This window comes from Hippopotamus amphibius, chromosome 8 (genome assembly GCF_030028045.1).
Source record: "Hippopotamus amphibius kiboko isolate mHipAmp2 chromosome 8, mHipAmp2.hap2, whole genome shotgun sequence".
In the NCBI taxonomy this organism is placed as follows: domain Eukaryota; kingdom Metazoa; phylum Chordata; class Mammalia; order Artiodactyla; family Hippopotamidae; genus Hippopotamus; species Hippopotamus amphibius.
This window is the reverse complement of record NC_080193.1, coordinates 124,664,859-124,682,217: the sequence shown is the minus strand read 5'-3', so window position 1 is coordinate 124,682,217 and position 17,359 is coordinate 124,664,859. Positions and strand designations below refer to the sequence as shown.

Below are 17,359 nucleotides of genomic sequence, written 5' to 3'. Positions count from 1 at the left end.
ACAAAACTGTTGTATGGCATTTGACCCTGCAGCCAAATTAACGGCCTATAAAACTCTGTTATCTGACTGAAGTCTGACCTGCGTTCTTCTGCAGAGAACCTTCTGTTTTCTACTCCTAATCTCTAAATCCTGGGTGGTTTTCTAAAGACTGTGCCCATGCTCAATACAATAGGATTAAGAGCCTCCCAGTTCTAACTCTGACTTCAGGCAGACCATCTCTGCTACCAAGAGCAGAAGTGGCTCTAAATTAAAGTGGACCGCTGAGAACTCCCAAAGCATGGGGTCAAGGCCACGGACCCACTAAATGCACATTCCAAACTTGACTGACTCATCCAAGGGCTCACCAAGACCAAGTGTGACCCCAGAAATAGTTCTGCATCTCCTTGAGGAAAGGAAGGCCTTTGAGCAACCAGCCCTTCCATTTGTAGTGCTGCAGAGCACAAGACACTTTCACTTGCATGACTGTGTCATTTAATCCTCACACTACTCCATGTGAAGATTAGTGGAATGAATAAACAGGTTCAGAAAGGTTAAATATTGAAGGTCACCGGCTTGTCAGCTGCAACTGTAGCAGAAGCAGCCCTCTCTAAACCTGATGCCCCGACCTGCAAGTCAAATCACCATTTAATAACTTGTAATGCTCGGCTTCCTAGGTGGCGCAGTGGTTAAGAGTGCAGAGGTCACGGGCTGGATCCTAGCTCCAGGAAGATCCCACATGCTGCGGAGCAACTAAGCCCGTGTGCCAAAGAAAAAAAAAAAAAAAAGAATAACTTGTAATGCCTCCCTTTCCTCCTCCACTCCTCCAAATAGAAATAAAATTCTGGTGTGCTCTAAGGGTGTTCTTTATAGTTGTTGGTGGCTTCTTCCTTTAAGTCAGTTCTGCTAATAAGAAAACAATACCATAAAACAGGCAATCTACCTAAATAATAAACACATAAAGTCAAGCTCTCAGTTTTTTTCTCAAGGACAAAAGCTGTGGGTCTAGTTTAAAATCTCTGGCTTTGGGAAAAGAACTCCTTAAATTAAAATATGAAAGCCAGATATATGGAGTTTTCCAATGTAAATGTTCACACAAAGCGTGGGAATTATTTGCATCTTACTACTCCCCATGCAAGTATCATTATACTGCCCAGCAAAAAAAACATATCAAACGTGGAATCGATCACCCTGTCCACTGACAAGCACAGCACAAAAATTCTTTTTAGCACTGCCTAAAATAATTTCTTTTTAAAGCCCTTTTCTTCGATCTGGATCTGGTGGAAGTTCTTTACAGCCCTGACACCCACCATGTTTCCAATGCCAAGTAAACCCAGGACCCAAAGCAATAGGCTATAAAGAACATCAAGTTTAGTACGCATCTAGGATTAGTACATACCATTTTACAGTAACTTTTAACCTCAGTTTCTCCATCTGCCAAAAGATAGGGTTGGGTTAAGTAACTCCTAAGATCCCTTCCTCTAAACACCTCTGATTCTATAAAGTCCAAAATATAAGTCTGAAAACTAATTTTGAACTTTAAAAACAAGCTAATTTCAGCTACATACAACAGATGCTCTAAAGCAGTACTTTCCAGTAGAAATTTAATGCAAGCCACATGTGTAATTTAAACAATTTTAGTAGCTTTACTAACAACAACAAAAGGTGAGTTTAACTTAAACAATATATTTACGTCACCCAGTATATCAAAAAATGATTCTACAATGTAACCAAAATGTCTTAATTATTAATGAGTTATTAAAAGCAACAAAACACTCAATATACACAACAAATCTCACCTGACATGATCACATGAAATGTCCCACCAGAATCAAGTTATATTTAACAGTAAAATATCTTAGCCTGCTTCTGTTTTAAACTTTAAATAATTCATTACAATTAAAAATGCAGATCCTCAGTTACACCAGCCGCATTTCAAGTGCTGGAAAGTGACCAGTGGAAAGTGACAGTACAGCTCTGGGGACATATAGAGTGAGCCCTCCACACTGCTTAGGGGGGAATTCTAATGAATCAAACTCCCGTGTCATAAATTACCTCCTGAGGATGCAACGGGAACATTAACCCTGCCAAAAGACACTAGATAGTATTTACACTGTTAGCAATTATTTGCAAAAAGCTACTACAATGACCTGAAAGTGATAGTGTGAGTCTGCGTTACTAAGAGGACTCATAATGACTACACGGATCACCTTGATGTTCCTAAGCAATGTTATGGTCCAGAGGCCACACAATTAACCGATTACTGCAAAGGTCATCTGAAGAATGGGTAGAAATAAGGCGTTTAGGTGACAGGAAAGTACTATCTGTTGCAACTAAGGATATGAATTAACTCTGAGTTCGGAAATTACATTGCAACTGCATCCAGTGTATACACTGGAACATGCACAGTATCCACTGTTGTCATCAACTGCCAGGCAGCAATTTGCACCTCTTAAAAAGGAAATAATTAGTATATCTATCACATTTCACGCTCTTAAAATCAGTACAGGAATCTTTTATTTTCCTTAAGGTAAATCTTTTCAATTAACCCGCTAAATAAATATGTAAGGACAGTGGCTACCTGGTGAACCTTTACATTAAGATTTGAGAATGAAAGATCACAGTGCCGATATTCTAAGTCTAGGTAAAGGTCAGTATGACATAATCTAACAATAACAACAGTAAGTGCATTTATTGTGCATCTTCTATGTGCTCAACACTTGCATCCATGAGCTCACTTGCACTCAACACCAATAGGCAAGGAAGGTGGTATTATCATCACCCTTTTGGATCAAGGGAACTGAAATATGGAGAGGTTAAGTAATTTTGTCTGAAGACCCCCCTCTAATAACTGGTGACAATGAGATCCACCCCTGGTTTGTATTACAGAAGCACTCATATAACAGAGGCTCTTACTCAGAATACCCGTGGCCTCTCTAAGGAGGCTGCACAGTGCAGTCCTGTCTGCTGCTGACTAGCTGTACAGGGAACTCTGGGGCTGTAAGGAAAAACCAAGACGTAATACTTGTCCTCACAGAACTGTTTTTCATGTGGGAAAAAGGTACGTGAATGCCCCTTTAAAAATATAGAAGACAAGCCGGGGGTGAGCTATTAACTCTATTAATAAATTCAACTCGTGTTGCAGATGTCAAATGAACATGAGAAGCATCTAATTTTGAGGCTTCCGGTTCTAACCACGATATAAAAAATAGGTGGTGAGCTCCTAACATATTTACATATCAGATATCACATGGCAACAACGAAGGGCAGTAGGTGTAGAAAGTTTTCAGCTGTGTCATCTCCCTCATGGGTCTTATAGAAGGGCTTTCCCTTCACCACTCTGCCTTTTTTAAGGAGTTACTCAGGAATAGTTATTACAAGAGAAATATTTTAGTCTTTAAAGACTAAAAGATGGGTTAGGGTTGGGAAGACAGCAAGGCCACATGGGTCAGCTCAGTTCACAGCTGGGTTTAGCCTTCCACTAACGCACTCCCACCCCCAACTGTGTGTGTGCAACTTGCCTGTGGACACTGCTCTGTTTCGAGGCCCAGAACCCCAGAGCAAGAAATTCTGCTACCCAGTGAAGCAGTGTACTTGGGATGCAGTTCAAAGAGTCGGCTCATCAACCCACATCAGTAGGGGATTCAGCGGATAAGCTGGAGGACCCCATAGAGGAGACAGGGCACACGAAAGGCCTTGCCATGGATTGGTTCTCTGTCTCCACAATAATCAGGCCCTGACATGAGACTAGGACAAGCCACAGGAGAATGAGAAGCTTATAGTGAAGAGTGAAAAGGGGCATGGATTACTAGGATTCAAGGAGGGATTTTTTTTTCAAATGGGGCAAGAAAATCTCAGATCCCACACGTTCAAACATCCCTGACAGAGAAAATGTATAGTTATGAGAACAGTCACCACAGCCACCATTTGTTGAATGTATACTGTGCGCTACACCTTGTGCCCAAGAACGCTGTGACACAGGCATCATCCACACCCAGTGAGGATAAAATTGAAGCACATCCCACTGTGTTATCACTCAAGCTCTCTGGGCCTCAGCTCTCGCTCTGTGAATCACAGATAAGGCTCCTTAACTCACAGGGGGGAGGAAGGAGTACACACGACAAAATCAGTGTGTGAAAGCACACAGCACCCGGCCAGCGTTGGGAAGAGCCCAACAGACTGCAGCTGCCTTCACCGACATTGCTAGATGCCCACCTCTGCTGGTTCAGGGCGCACAAGCAAAGCCCGTGGGAGAGAAAAGAGAGGATATCGTCTGTCTTTTCTTTCTTGGGTGAATTTTGCTAAACACTGGGGCTGAAAGGCAAGGATGAGACAGTTCCAGCTGAACGAAGACGGTGAGAGAAAAAGGATTTTAGGGAAGGGCAGGAAGACAGAAACTACCCCCCCGTGCCACCACAGAGAAGAAAACAATCCATCCTAAAAGCAAACTGGCAATTTCTGGCTCGTTCTTCCTATCCTTTCAGCAATGGAGTGAATACACTGGTGGCGAGTTTCTGTTAAAACCCAGGAACAAGTAGGGCGTGCAAGCTTGAACATAAATGGCTTCATGATAGGGCCAACAGAAGGAAAAATCTACTCCCTCCTTTGGCGGGGGGGGGGGAGGGCTTAAAAATTTTCTTCTTAAATGGCTAAAAAAGGTGGTACAGATCAGAGTGATAATCACAGATTCTCAATACCGTGCTGATGATGCCAAGGCGACTAAGCCACACCAACACCACAGCCAGAGCCCCCTCAGCATCTCTCTGCCCACAACCTGCCCATCTTCTGATGCACGGGCCATAACTTCCTATCCACATTCAGCTCATGTGTCTCGCCCTTTCCAAAACCTCCAGTGATTTCCAAATGCCTTATATAAACTTGAAACACCACACAATGGGCACCTAAGGCCCTCTTCAGCCAGCCCCAAATTAACCTTTTCACCCCTAGTGACCCAACATGCTGCCACAGGCCAGCTCATGCCCGCACCCTTCCTCTGGCTTCCAAGTGAAGTCTGAGCCAAAAGAAATCCTACCAGTTTAAAAAAATCTAGGTAAACTGCTACCTCCTCCAGGATGTCCTCTCTGAGCACCCCAGTTCGAAGTGACATTTTCTCCTCTGTGCTGTCATATATCACCAATGAATATAACTTGTATAAATACCAAGTTCCTAGAGGGCAGTAACAGACTCACTCTCACATGTGCTGAGCAAGTACTATTAAATAAGCACCAGGCGTGGTGCCAGCCACCAGAGTTACAAAAATGACTAAAATACAATCCCTACCCTAGAAGAAGTCATATCTTAAGCAGGGGAGATAGATAGATAGATAGATATAATTTATACTCATTATGATATGAAACATGCCCTATAATCCAGGTGCACAAAGAACAAAGAGACTGACTAATTAGGAGGAGGGGTAATTTGAGAAGCAAATGTCCTTCAAGGAGGACAATATATTTGCTACATTATCTTAGGAGATTAAAACCACTTCATGCCCTGGAAGTTCCCTAGGGTGTGTTAATACCTAATAAATATTTGTGGAATGAATAAGTTACATTTAGGCTTAGAACTCAGCACTTTCATTGTGTACCTAAGGTGTCTGGGGTTAAAAAATTCTCATTAAGTAGTAAAGGTATCATGTTTAGTATCAGTTACGGCCCAACTACTAGTCATAGAAAAGTTATTTAACTTCATGCACATTATTTTGGGGTACTCTACTAAAAACAAAATATTATACCTTAAGAACTATAAATGCACATTCCTTCAAGTTAACAATAAAACTGATCTTTTCAGAGAACAAATGTGATAGTATTTTCGAATATCCATTAAAGAATTTTGTAATCTGGATAATTTAACAATTAGTCAATATAAATGCAGATTAAGTTTATTTTCTTAGAGGACACTAGCTATTTCCCTCAGGCTGGATGTCAGGAAAAGGCCAAGAAAGTGGGCAACCTCACTTTCCTCCTTATTCTAGACTTTGTTTCTAAAGCATCCATCTATCACCATAATAACTCAACCTCTTCAGCTATTCTACAGCTTCCCTTACTATCTGCCTTCAGTAGCCAAACTTCCTCAAAAAGTACCTACCTGGTAGAAAAGGCAGTCACCACCCAGAGAGATATAGCATATGACTTTTAACTTCACCTTGAAATTTTAAAACATGTTTAGCTTTTGTTTTTAGGAGGAGTCCCCTACAGCTATAGGCTGGAGTCAAATAAAAGTGCTCTGTGTTAAGAACTGGAGTGGACACTCTACCTGAGTAAATGAAAGGTACTTGGTCTCTCTGGTTTCTAGAGCTTTCACTGCTCTCTGTGTGCTCTCTCCCACCACCCCCTTCCAGTTTAGAATAAGAGGTGTGAACGGGCTGCCATCTGAGGAGACCGTGGGCCTCCCTGCAAAGCACAAGGAATATCCTGAGGTTTCCTGAGAACAAACAGTAATATCCCGGCTTCAAACTGTCTCTAGAAGTCACTGCATCACAGTGGTTCCGCTGGGGCTGGGAACACCACCTAGGAGCAAATCGGTATTGTGTGGGTACAGAGGAGGGGGGCCCTTTCTGGTTGTCACAGTGATGCTAAATATCCGTAATGTGGGACAGTCCCCCACATTACTCCAAAGAGAAGTCCAGCCCCTTTGCCAGAAGCACCCTCTTTGAGGAACAATGAGTGAGCTCCTTGAGGTAGAGACACTGTCTTAATAAATCTTTGTAAAGGAGCCCCCCGTTCTTTAGCATCTAACAAAACACCCATAGTCATCGGACAAGAAAGGAAAGAAAGAAGGGAAGGGAGAGCAGTGATTACGGACTTTCTAAATCCCCATTCTGCCATCGAGAGTGGCATGGCCTTGGACAACTTATTTTACCTCTTTAAATAGGTTTCCTCCTCTGTAAAAATGGGGTAACAGCCACCATCACCATAGATTTATTGTCAAGATCAAATAAGAGAGAACATGTCCCGGGCCTAGGACAGTACTAGCAGCTGTTCAGTAAATGTTAGTTTTTCCCCCTTTTCTTCCCCCTGAAATTGCCAGCTGCCTATATTCTGATGTCTTGTAACATAGAAAGGTTGGTTCTCTTTACAACGTTGCAAACGAGTTGGTAATGGGAAGGGAAATGAAAGACTAACTGTTCCCTCAGCCTCCATTATTATCTTTGCCAGCACACAGCATGCACACCACCATCACTGGAGCTTGACCGCACAACTGTACGGTTATCAAGTGAACTTTGGAAACCTGCAGCACAGGGCAAGTGCCGGGCACTTCCGAGAGTTCCACGGGGACAGAGGGAAGGGAGGTCATTTCTACCCACATGTCTCCAGGGAGAAAAGGCTTTCTTTATCGGGATCAATAGATGTTCCCCCAGCTTGTCTTAAGATGCTTTCCCTCCTTTCTGAACCTCCCCCCACGTTCAAGTCCCAGAGGCTCAAGTCCTTCAGCAACACCAAAAACTTGCATATATAATCAATCCTGCCTTGGCATCCCAGGGGCACTACATGGGGGAAGGAGGCACAGACCAACGAATAATGAGAATGCTTATCGAATCTGGGAACTCCCCCAACGGAGCCTCCATCTGCACTCTTAAGAGGAATTCCTAACATTTCATTACTATTATTATTGAATCACTGGGCTCACATATGTGCAGTCCACTAACCAGAAGGAATATATAGCATAAAATGTGCCGTGGAAGTCAGAATAAAGTAGGCACTGCAGTCTACGGGATTCCCATGCAACTTGCCCCCAAGCAGGTGTGACAAGTGCCCCAAAGGCAAAGCATCAGGTCTGGTCTAAGACTCCAAACCAAAGAAGATGGTTTGAAGAAAAGTGCAAGGACTTTGATGGCAAAGAACGTTCCAGTCCCAGCTCTAGCTCTTACCAGCGATGTGATTGCTTTGCTCATTCACCCATGGCCTCCAGATCCCTTCCCCATCCTGCCCCTGCTCCGTTCCCAGGCTCCCTTGCCAACTAGCTTCCAACTACATTCCACCAAGGTTCTGGGAGAGGGAGCAGGGGACACTGGAGAGATACTGGAGGGTAGGATGCAGAGCCCCTCTCTCAGTAGTCCCAGCTCCTCACTCGGTCCAGCTGCAGGAGGGCCAGCCAGGTCCTGGAATTCCACCTCCTCTCTCTGCCCCTCCAGCTCTAGGGCTGGCAAGTGGCTTCCTGAGGCTGCTCATCTCAGGGTTGTCTGTCTGATTTCTCAGCTATCCCATCACCTATATAATTAATTTCCTATATAAAATCCTTCTGCCTGAAATACCTCATGTGCTCTCCAGTTCCTAAACCAAACCTGGACTGCTTCTTAACCTCTCCAAAGAGTTTTCTCAGTAATGACAAACCTGTGACCCTAACAGAGTTGTTACAAGAACTAAACATAAGAAGTGTAAACACAGCAGATGTAAATACTCCCAAATGCTTTCCCTTTTCTCACATGAAGGACCTAAGGACAAGCTGCACGTTGAGAAGCAAATCGAAGTGTTACAGAAGAGACCAGAAAACTGTATCCTTCCTTGGTTCATTAAAAGGAATCCTTTAAACTACTTTTCCTTTTCTCTCCACCTCTCCTCCTTCACTTCTAGAACCTTTTTCCAAAGTGAAAGGCCCACCCTCAGTCCACTGCTCCAAGGATTCTCCCAAACATGCCTGGCAAAGAAGTTTCTAGAAGAGGGTGAACCTCTGTCTCTGAAGAAGAAAGAACCTGAACCCACAGTTTGGTTCTCATTCTTGGCCTGGTCTCGGCTTGGGAACCAGCAGAGGAAGAATACATGAGCTGGGGGTAGCACTAAGCACACCAGCTCTGTTCCTGTCCTCTGGGGTTGGCTTCTCAACGTACGTGTTAAACATGTTTCATTGAGAAGTACCAAGAACAAAAATAACTTCTTCAAAAACTGGCAATTTTTCCTATTGCACGAAAAAAATGATAGTTTTTATTTCTGGTAATTTTCATTACCAGGATTGGAATCATTAGAAGAATTTTATTTTTTTGGCTAGCTCAAAAAAATTCATGGTTCTTCAACACTCTCTAGCCACAGCAGCAAGACTTCCTGGCTCCAGGGCTGTAAAACCCACCAGCAAAAAGCACAGGTTCTTAAGCCAACCCTCAGGCACCTGGAGAAACAGTGCATGTCCATCATGGGTCATACCTCTGTTCTGATTCTGTTCACAGAAGGCCACAGAACCCGATCAATCATTGTTCCTTATATTCGAAACCCTTAGAATTCCCTGGGGAAAGGCTGGGTTCTGTATCCATGTGTGATGTTACAAAAAGGCTGTCAAGTCTTGAGTAAAGAAAATTTCTATACCGTTTATCAGCAGGCCACCTACATACACAGTTAATACGTCCCTGCCTCCCACAAAGACATGGGGGGTGAGTACTAACCCACCCCAAACATCAGCTACATACAGAAAAGAAGGGAAAGGGCATTTAATAGGAAGAATGATTCACTGACATACAAGTATGCACTGCAAAGAACCAAACTGTTAACACCAGAATCCTTCTGTTTTAAGGTACTTTAAACACATATGTACATCATTCAGCACAAAACAAGTGAAAGAACAGTACTGTTTTTTAAATCTTAAAGCAATAATAGGAGGGACAGGTTAAAAGAATTTCAAACTACTGATGACTAGTTAGAAAAGCAGGCAGCTTCCCAAGGGGAGACTAAATGCACCCCTCCATCCGGTGATGACCGGGGGAAGACAGGACCTGGGCCTCACAAAAGAGGGGCGTGACGACACTGGAGAGAGGCCGGGGCTGGCTAGGGGAGCCCTCGCCCTGCTGGGCGTGTTCCCACGCTGTCTGCAAGGCGGGGCTGAAGCAGCTTCAGAAGGCCCTGAACCACACCCTCAAGTGTGGTGCACAACACACACACACACACACACACACTCTCTCACTCTCTCTCTCCCTCCCCCTCATAATTCAGAAGTTAGCCCCAGTTTCCAAACATTTAAACCAGAAACTGTCCAGGTAAACACAAACAAAAGCCAGTGCAGTCAGAATATAAAGTTGACTTTACCAAGCATATACAGAGAATCAAAAAGCTGAGCTGCTAAAAGTGGCCTGGAGATTTAAGTTTCTTTTTTAATGCAGGAAGATAGAGAGGCCCAGGAACTCAGAGCTTCCTCTAGGAGGCAGTGTTGGGTACTAGCCTCCAGGCTCTCCAGCCTCCCCAGGACCCCCCATTGGTCCTCACTGCCTTTTCTATGCGATTCCCAAATAATCTACATGGCAGGTTATCTATCACTCGCCACACTCCTGACCAAACCAGGAACACTACCAACCCACTTGGGGAAAACCTTTTAACAAAATTATCACCCAAATCTCCATGAGGGAATAAAGAGCTCAAATTATATTTACTGAATTTCTATCATTCACCTGGCACCTTAAGCACACCTTCCAGATTTAGGTATTAATCTTAAGGTTGTGAAGGTCAGTGATCAAATATAAAAACCTACCTTTCATGAATTAAGCAATATCCTAATTAGATTTTCTAAAGCACTATATAAATACCTTCCACGGGTACCAAGCACTGTGCCAGCTTCTCTAGGGCACTGGTTCTCAAACTTTCCAAAATTCCTTTCAAAGCTTGAAAAGATACTGATGCCTGGGTCCCACCCCCAGAGATTTTAATTTAATGAGGTGATAAGGCCTGGGCATCAGCATTTTAAATACTGATGGTGACTAACATACAGCAAATTTTAAGAACCACTGCTATATATGTGTGTATGTATATATATATATGTGTATATAAAGTAGAAACCACCCAAATGTCCATGAACTGATGAGTGGATAAGATGTGGTATATCCATATAATGGAACAGTATTTGGCAATAAAATTACAAAGTCCTCATACATGATATAACATGGTCAAACTGTGCAAACATGTTAAGTGAAAGAAACCACTCACAAAGAACCACATATGCTATGATTCCATTTATATGAAATATCCAGGAGACAAATCCATAGAGATAGAGAATAATGAGTGGTTACCAGGAACTAAGGGAGCTGAAGGGAAATGGGGAGTGACTGCTAATGGGTACGAGGTTTCTTTTTTGGGGTGATGAAAATGTTCTAAAATTGACTGTGATGATGGTTGTGCTACTCTTGAATACACTCAGTCACTGAACTGTCCACTTTAAATGGGCGGACTGTATAGTACAGGGATTACATCTCATAAAGCTGTTTAAAGAAGAGAGAAATATAAATTCTCTGCCCAGCTCTCAAGGAACTTACAATCTAGCTGTAGAGGAAAAAAACACATACATACATAAGACAAGTATCAGAGATTTTAAAAAGCAGTTAAAGAGAATTGCCTAATACAGAAAATAAAAACTCTAAGTTTGCAAGAAGGCTTCAAAGCCAAAATGATCTGATAGTTTTCTCTTCTTACCCAATCATTCTTCTCAGATTTGAAGAAAAGCTGCCAATTATCACAGGCCCCAAAGTCTCAATTTCCAAGTTTGAGAGCAAAGGAATGACTAACAGCATTGCCAGGGAATTTTTTTTTAAAGATTTATTTTATTGTTTATTTATTTTATTTATTTATTTATTTATTTATTTACTTTTGGCTGTACTGCGTCTTCGTTGCTGTGCACAGGCTTTCTCTAGTTGTGGTGAGTGGGGATTACTCTTCGTTACGGTGCAAGGGCTTCTCATTGTGGTGGCTTCTCTTGTTGCCGAGCCCGGACTCTAGGTGCACAGGCTTCAGTAGTTGTGGCACTCAGGCTCAGCAGTTGCGGTGCTCGGGCTCTAGAGTGCAGGCTCAGTAGTTGTGGTGCACGAGCTTAGTTGCTCTGAGGCATGTGGGATCTTCCTGGACCAGGGATCGAACCCACATCTCCTGCACTGGCAGACGGATTCTTAACCACTGCGCCACCAGGGAAGTTCCCAGTGAATTTTTTTCATCCTTCATGATACAGGCTGTTGGGAGTTCCCTGGTGGCCTAGTGGTTAGGATTCCTGGCTTTCACTGCCATGGCCTGAGTTCAATCCCTGGTTGGGGAAGATCCCCACAAGCCTCGAGGTGCAGCCAAAAAAACAACCAACCAACAACAAAACCCAGAATACAGGCTGTTGATGGATTAGTGACTTCCAACAGGGTCTGTGAAAGATGGATTTGGTGCTCTAAACACTTCTTATGTCCTGGGTTTGTCTTCACTTCTAACAGAGTTTGGGCCAAATAAACTTACATGCTGACACACAGGAAAAGACTTTCATATATAAGGCTTTGTGATACACAGGTATTACAGGACATATGCCATAAACATGATAGGTTAAAGTTCTTCCTATCCTCGGTGTTCCTAAAATTCTCCGTACTAATAGTTAAAGAGTGTTTACTATGGCAGGGGCTGACACAGAGAAAACTTCAGACAAGATGGGATTTTGTTTAGTAATCTTGTTTTGTCTTGGCGGGGAAAGTTAGTGTAAGAATACCATTTGTATTTTCTAATAGTTTTTGGGAATACATTTGAACATATGTTTTGCTTTCATTTCCAGAAAACATACCATTATCAATGAAAGAAGCCTTGGCCTGTATCTTAGAGCCCCCTTTAATAAATGTTTGTTAGAGCATATTTAAAAGCCAGTTGTAATTACATTTTTAAAACTCCTAGAAATCTTACTATCAAAATACTAACTCTATTCTTCATTTTACAGTAAACTTAAACATACAGCCATTGGTGAAGGAAGCAGGCTGAATATTGCATTTAGTAAATCTGTCCTCCTATACCCTGGTATGCAATGACAGATTCCAGCAAACTTTCAGAAGTGGCTGGGCCACTTTTAAATACCCTGGGATTAGTAAAACCAACTTTTAGGCAAATCATCCACTGAAACCTAAAAATCCTGCAGCATCCTTAACTCAGACAAATAAGACAATAATTCTGAAAATGATTTGTTTAATAAGGACTAAGAAATAAAGTATTTAATTTTGAAATGTACTGTTCTCAAAACCCCAAGGAAGTTGCAATTAGACAGACTTGAGCACTTATGCTTGCTTTAGTTCAGAAATGCCAAAACAGGAGATCAGTGTTCAATCTGAGCCAACAAGGTTTCTACTAGCTGTTTTCAACTCAAATTCTCCCCATTCTACTCACTTTCCTTCAACTAGGTTTAACCCTGTCTGTTGCACTCTTCACCATATACATAAACATCTTCAGTACCAAACTTATTTTTGAACACTACTTCAAAATAAAAAGACCCAATGGAACAGGAGAATGTACCAACTAACTAGGCAAATAAAATTAAACAAAGACTCCAGCAGCTAAGAGTTTTAATTAAGAAAAAGGAAACGAGTCCCTAAAAAATGTGAGGTAGAATCTTGGACACTGCTGAAATACCAGGAATTTTTAAAACTATTATTATATTATGAAATGGTCCTGCCTCTCTAAATTAAACCCCACTAGGCCTCTGCATCTTCAAATGCCCCTATGTGGTAACTCCACTGACAGGTTGCATTTACTCTCAACTGTATTTAAGGTCCACCTCCCCACTCACAAAGTTATTAAATTTCCGGGTAACTGGAAAAGGTGCAGAGATTAATCTTTTAAATTCCTTCCTGTCCTTCTCCTAGTTTTTCTCAGTTTATCCACTTTTTAAAGTGTAAGAGTTTCCTCCTGTTTAAAGTTTAACTAGTCCTGGTCCAGTTTGGAAGTGGAGTCATTCTACCTAGGTTTGGAGTCAGACTACCTCAGTTTGAATCCCACCTTTGCCACTCAATAGTTGGATCACTTTAACCAGGACTCTTGGCCGCTTTATGCCTCTTTCCTCACCTAGAAACTGGAGTATTTCCCAAGGGGTTACTGTGAAATTACGCACGTGAAGCAATTATCGTGCTGCCTGGCACACAAGGAAGTGCTCAATAACACATCTATGATCATCTTAGTGCCAAACTCTTCCTGAGCCCCAGCGTTTACACTGATGAGTTAACCCCAAATCAAGGAAAAAATCAAAGAGGAAACATTATTTATGCAAAACCCTCTTTAAACGTGTTCAGCCAGTAGAGAGGAAATTCCCAGAAAAAAAAATGTGCTTATAGTCCACAGAGGGTTCTTTTTTTCATGTAGCTCTGTAAGTATAACTCATCCTGAATAAAAACAGAGAAAGAAAACTAATGTATTTGCCTTTCAGTTCTTCCTGGTTATCCTAAAGAAAGTCAGGTTTTGGGTCTTTTTCCCCCAGCATAGTTTATAAAAACCCAAGTTAACAAGAAAGAAAGAGTCCAAAATGGCCCGTTATTTTTAACGCAGCAAGACTGCTGTGAGTTATGTATTTATCCCCCCACCATCTTTCACAATCTCTCAAGAGATTTTTTTCAAATATCTAAAAAGTCAAGTTGTTCTTTGCTCAACATTCATTCAGGAGATGAGAAGCTTGTCCTATTTTTCTCTAAAAGTTATCTCATGAGTCTAGTCCAAGATCAACATCATTCCTCATATACAAATACTTTCTCCAAAACACCCCTGAAAAGAGTAATGGATAGTTCCTTCCAGCCCATGGAAATGCAAAATATAAAACTCTCTTTACTGCTCTGCATCAACACCTCCCCCGCACAGAGGGTGAAAAACTGTATCCCAGTACCACCTCATACCTGGTGTTTCTTTGAGGAAAGGTTAGAATCCACTTTTGACTCTGTTCAAATCTTTCTGAACTACAAAGATTTAATATAAGTCATAGTTATAGACATTTGAAATTGATTCCAAATTTTATTCTATTTTCTTTTTTTGTAGCCTTTAAATATTCAAACTGACGTCTGATTATAAAAGGTGGAAAAACAGTTACCTTAACAAACGTAACTGGAAAATCCACATTTAAAAGAGAAAGCAGTATAGATGGAATGTTAAATTACATAGCAAAGAAAGAAAAAAATGTTTAATAATGCAACACTCTAGGCTACATTCCTGAATCTAGGAAAACTAAAGTCCATTAGCATTACATATCATTTGGTCATATAGAGTATTAAAGAAATGGCTATAGGGATTACTCTTGAACAGCAGCTAAATCTGAAAGCACAGTTTACTTCTTCATACTACTGGGGAGAGGGGAGTACAATCCTAATCATTACTGGGGGAAAGTTCAAGGCAAACAGCTTTAAAGAGAAAAAAAAAAAAAAGCACAATTAGTACATTGCCCATAATTCAAAACCTTTCTTTAGATCTTCAGGATCAAAACTTGACGTTTAAGAGCATAAATATACTTACCGTTCCTATTAAGTTACACATTTCCTTGGACCAAATATTTTTCCAAAGAACCCACTGACACACACACAATTGGAAATGAAAATACCTACTCCTTTAAAAGTCCCTACAAAGTATATACAGAAACTTGTTTTCACATTTGTGACAATTTACAGAACTTGCTAGCAAGAAGCTTTGAGACACAGCTGTCCCACCCTCTGCCCTCGCAAATGAAGCAACAAACTACGAAAGAAATCGAGGCACATTCTCAAACAGAAAAGGGAAACTATATAAAGCACCCAAGGGAGAAACAATAATATGAAAGAACAAAATTTAGTGACAGCCTAAAAACAACGGAAATTCTAATCTACACTCGGAACTCTTACCCTTGACAGCACAGAACAGAATATCCCGCCTTACACATTTTGGAATTGCAATTCCGAAACGCTAAATCCAAAGACAAAGCCGCCCTGGGGAAAATAACAATTGCGCAACAGACCAACAGCTCCAACTTGTCCCCTGGCCCCGGCGCGGCAAGGTCTGCACGCTATAGAGCAGGAAAGGGCCAACTGAGGGCCGCCGTGACAGCCAACCGGCCACTGTCGCGGCAGCCGAGGCCACGCTCGCGGCGTGCGCCACCGGGAGGCACCGCGCCGGGATCGCGAAGCCGGGGGCGCAGCCGCCCCTGACCTCGGAGTCCCCCGCCCCGCCAGCGCGTCCCGGCGTGTTGCGACGGGCAGACTCCCGGTCTCCCGGCCCGAGCCTTTCCCTCGGCACGAGGGGGCGCGCGGGGCGGGATTCGGTCGCCGTACGTCGGGGCAGCAGAGCCCCGTACGCTGGGCGCTTTGTGACCTCCCCCCGCCCCCACCCTGGGGGCTGGGCATTCTCGCCAAGCTGCCTAAGGGCGATCCCACGGACGGACCGGTTGATTCCTTTGCACAGAAGCACCCGCAGACTGCCCAGCGGGGTGAGGCGCCGCAGGCCGCGCCCGCGGAGGTCCCAGGCCGAAGGGCAGCGGCAGAAGAGGGGCTCCGGGTCCCGGCTCAAAGGAGACCTCAGTTCCCCCGAGAGCGGCCCCGTGACTAGGCACATTTTTGCCGGCTCCGAGGCGGGGGAGCCGCGCAGCCCCGGAAGGGCCGGGCCGCGCCGGCTCAGACCGCCAGCGTCCGCCCCCTCCTGCCCCGCTGCCTCCCGGCCGCTCACACTCGGGAGGGGGGCAGGCCGAGGCCCCAGCGGCCCGGGGCGCGGGTAGAGACGCCCTCCGCCCCACGCGCGCGGGCGTAGTCCCTCAACCCAGTCCCCCTCGGGGGCTGCGGGCGCTCTGTCAGCCACACCAGCCGGCCGCGCCCCCACACCCCTCGCAACCCCCCGGGTCCCCGCTCCCCTCCCCCGGCCCCAGCGCAAGCGCAGCGGCTCCGATGCACGCGCGGCCGCAGCGGTCCGGGCTCCGGCCACCGACGGGAGGAGAGGCCGGCTGCGGCTGTCCCTCCCGGGCCGCGGCCCCCTCGCGCCCCCGCCCCCGTCCTGGCACCACCTGCTGGGACGGCAGTCCCGGCGGCGGCAGCTCCAAGTCCATCATGCTGAGCTAGGGACGGCGCTCTGAGGCTCCCCGACGGCGACCGTGTTCCGGCTGCCGAGGCGCGGTGCGGGCAGGGCGGTACGGGCGGCGGCGGCTCCCCCGGAATCCTAGGAACAAGCTTCTCCGCGACTCGGCGGGACGCGCCAGCCGGGCTCTGGCCCCGCTCCGCCCCCCCCCGCCCCCGAGGGCGGGGCAAGAGCCCAGGCCCTTCCTCGCCCCGCCGGCCGCGCGGGCCGAGCTTCCGAAAATCCCCCGCCCCCGCCCCGGCTGACGCAGGAAGCTGGCGGTCCCGGGGCGGGAAAGGGTCGCGGGCTGGGGGCGCCGCGGGGAGGGCCGCCTTCGCTCCCCTGTCTCCGCGCTCAGTGTACGCTCCCCGCAAATACGGCTCACGCTCTCCACCCGCGGGATGAAGAGTTGTTTGCCGAAGGTCGCTGGGGTGCGGGTGCTTTGAGACGGTTGGAACAGTTGGAACAAACACGCCCGGAGAACCGGCAGAGGCGCTGGTATCGGAGCTGCGCCTCCCTGCCGTGGACCTGCAGAACCTTGCCCCGCTTTATCTCACCCTGCCGCGCGAGAGTGGCGCCAGCCCCGGGGGCAGGGGCCGGAGGCTGGGAGCCAGGCCAAGAGCACCGCGTGC

At 45.0% G+C, this 17,359-nt stretch overlaps 1 protein-coding gene across 3 annotated transcripts in view; it reads right to left on the bottom strand.

Annotated features, from left to right (window-relative positions):
- The window catches only part of NFE2L2 (NFE2 like bZIP transcription factor 2), a 31,787-nt gene extending 14,898 nt beyond the window's left edge, over positions 1–16,889 (bottom strand). The window contains exon 1 of one of the 3 annotated variants that reach the window (XM_057744338.1): positions 16,678–16,889. In XM_057744338.1, the coding sequence (XP_057600321.1) occupies positions 16,678–16,722 (45 nt within the window). In that variant the 5' untranslated portion in view covers positions 16,723–16,889. Of the gene's footprint in view, positions 1–15,529; positions 15,643–16,065; positions 16,273–16,677 lie in introns of those variants that run through there. The other 2 variants (XM_057744339.1, XM_057744340.1) reach the window with 2 other exon arrangements.
- Between the last annotated feature and the right edge of the window lie 470 nt (positions 16,890–17,359).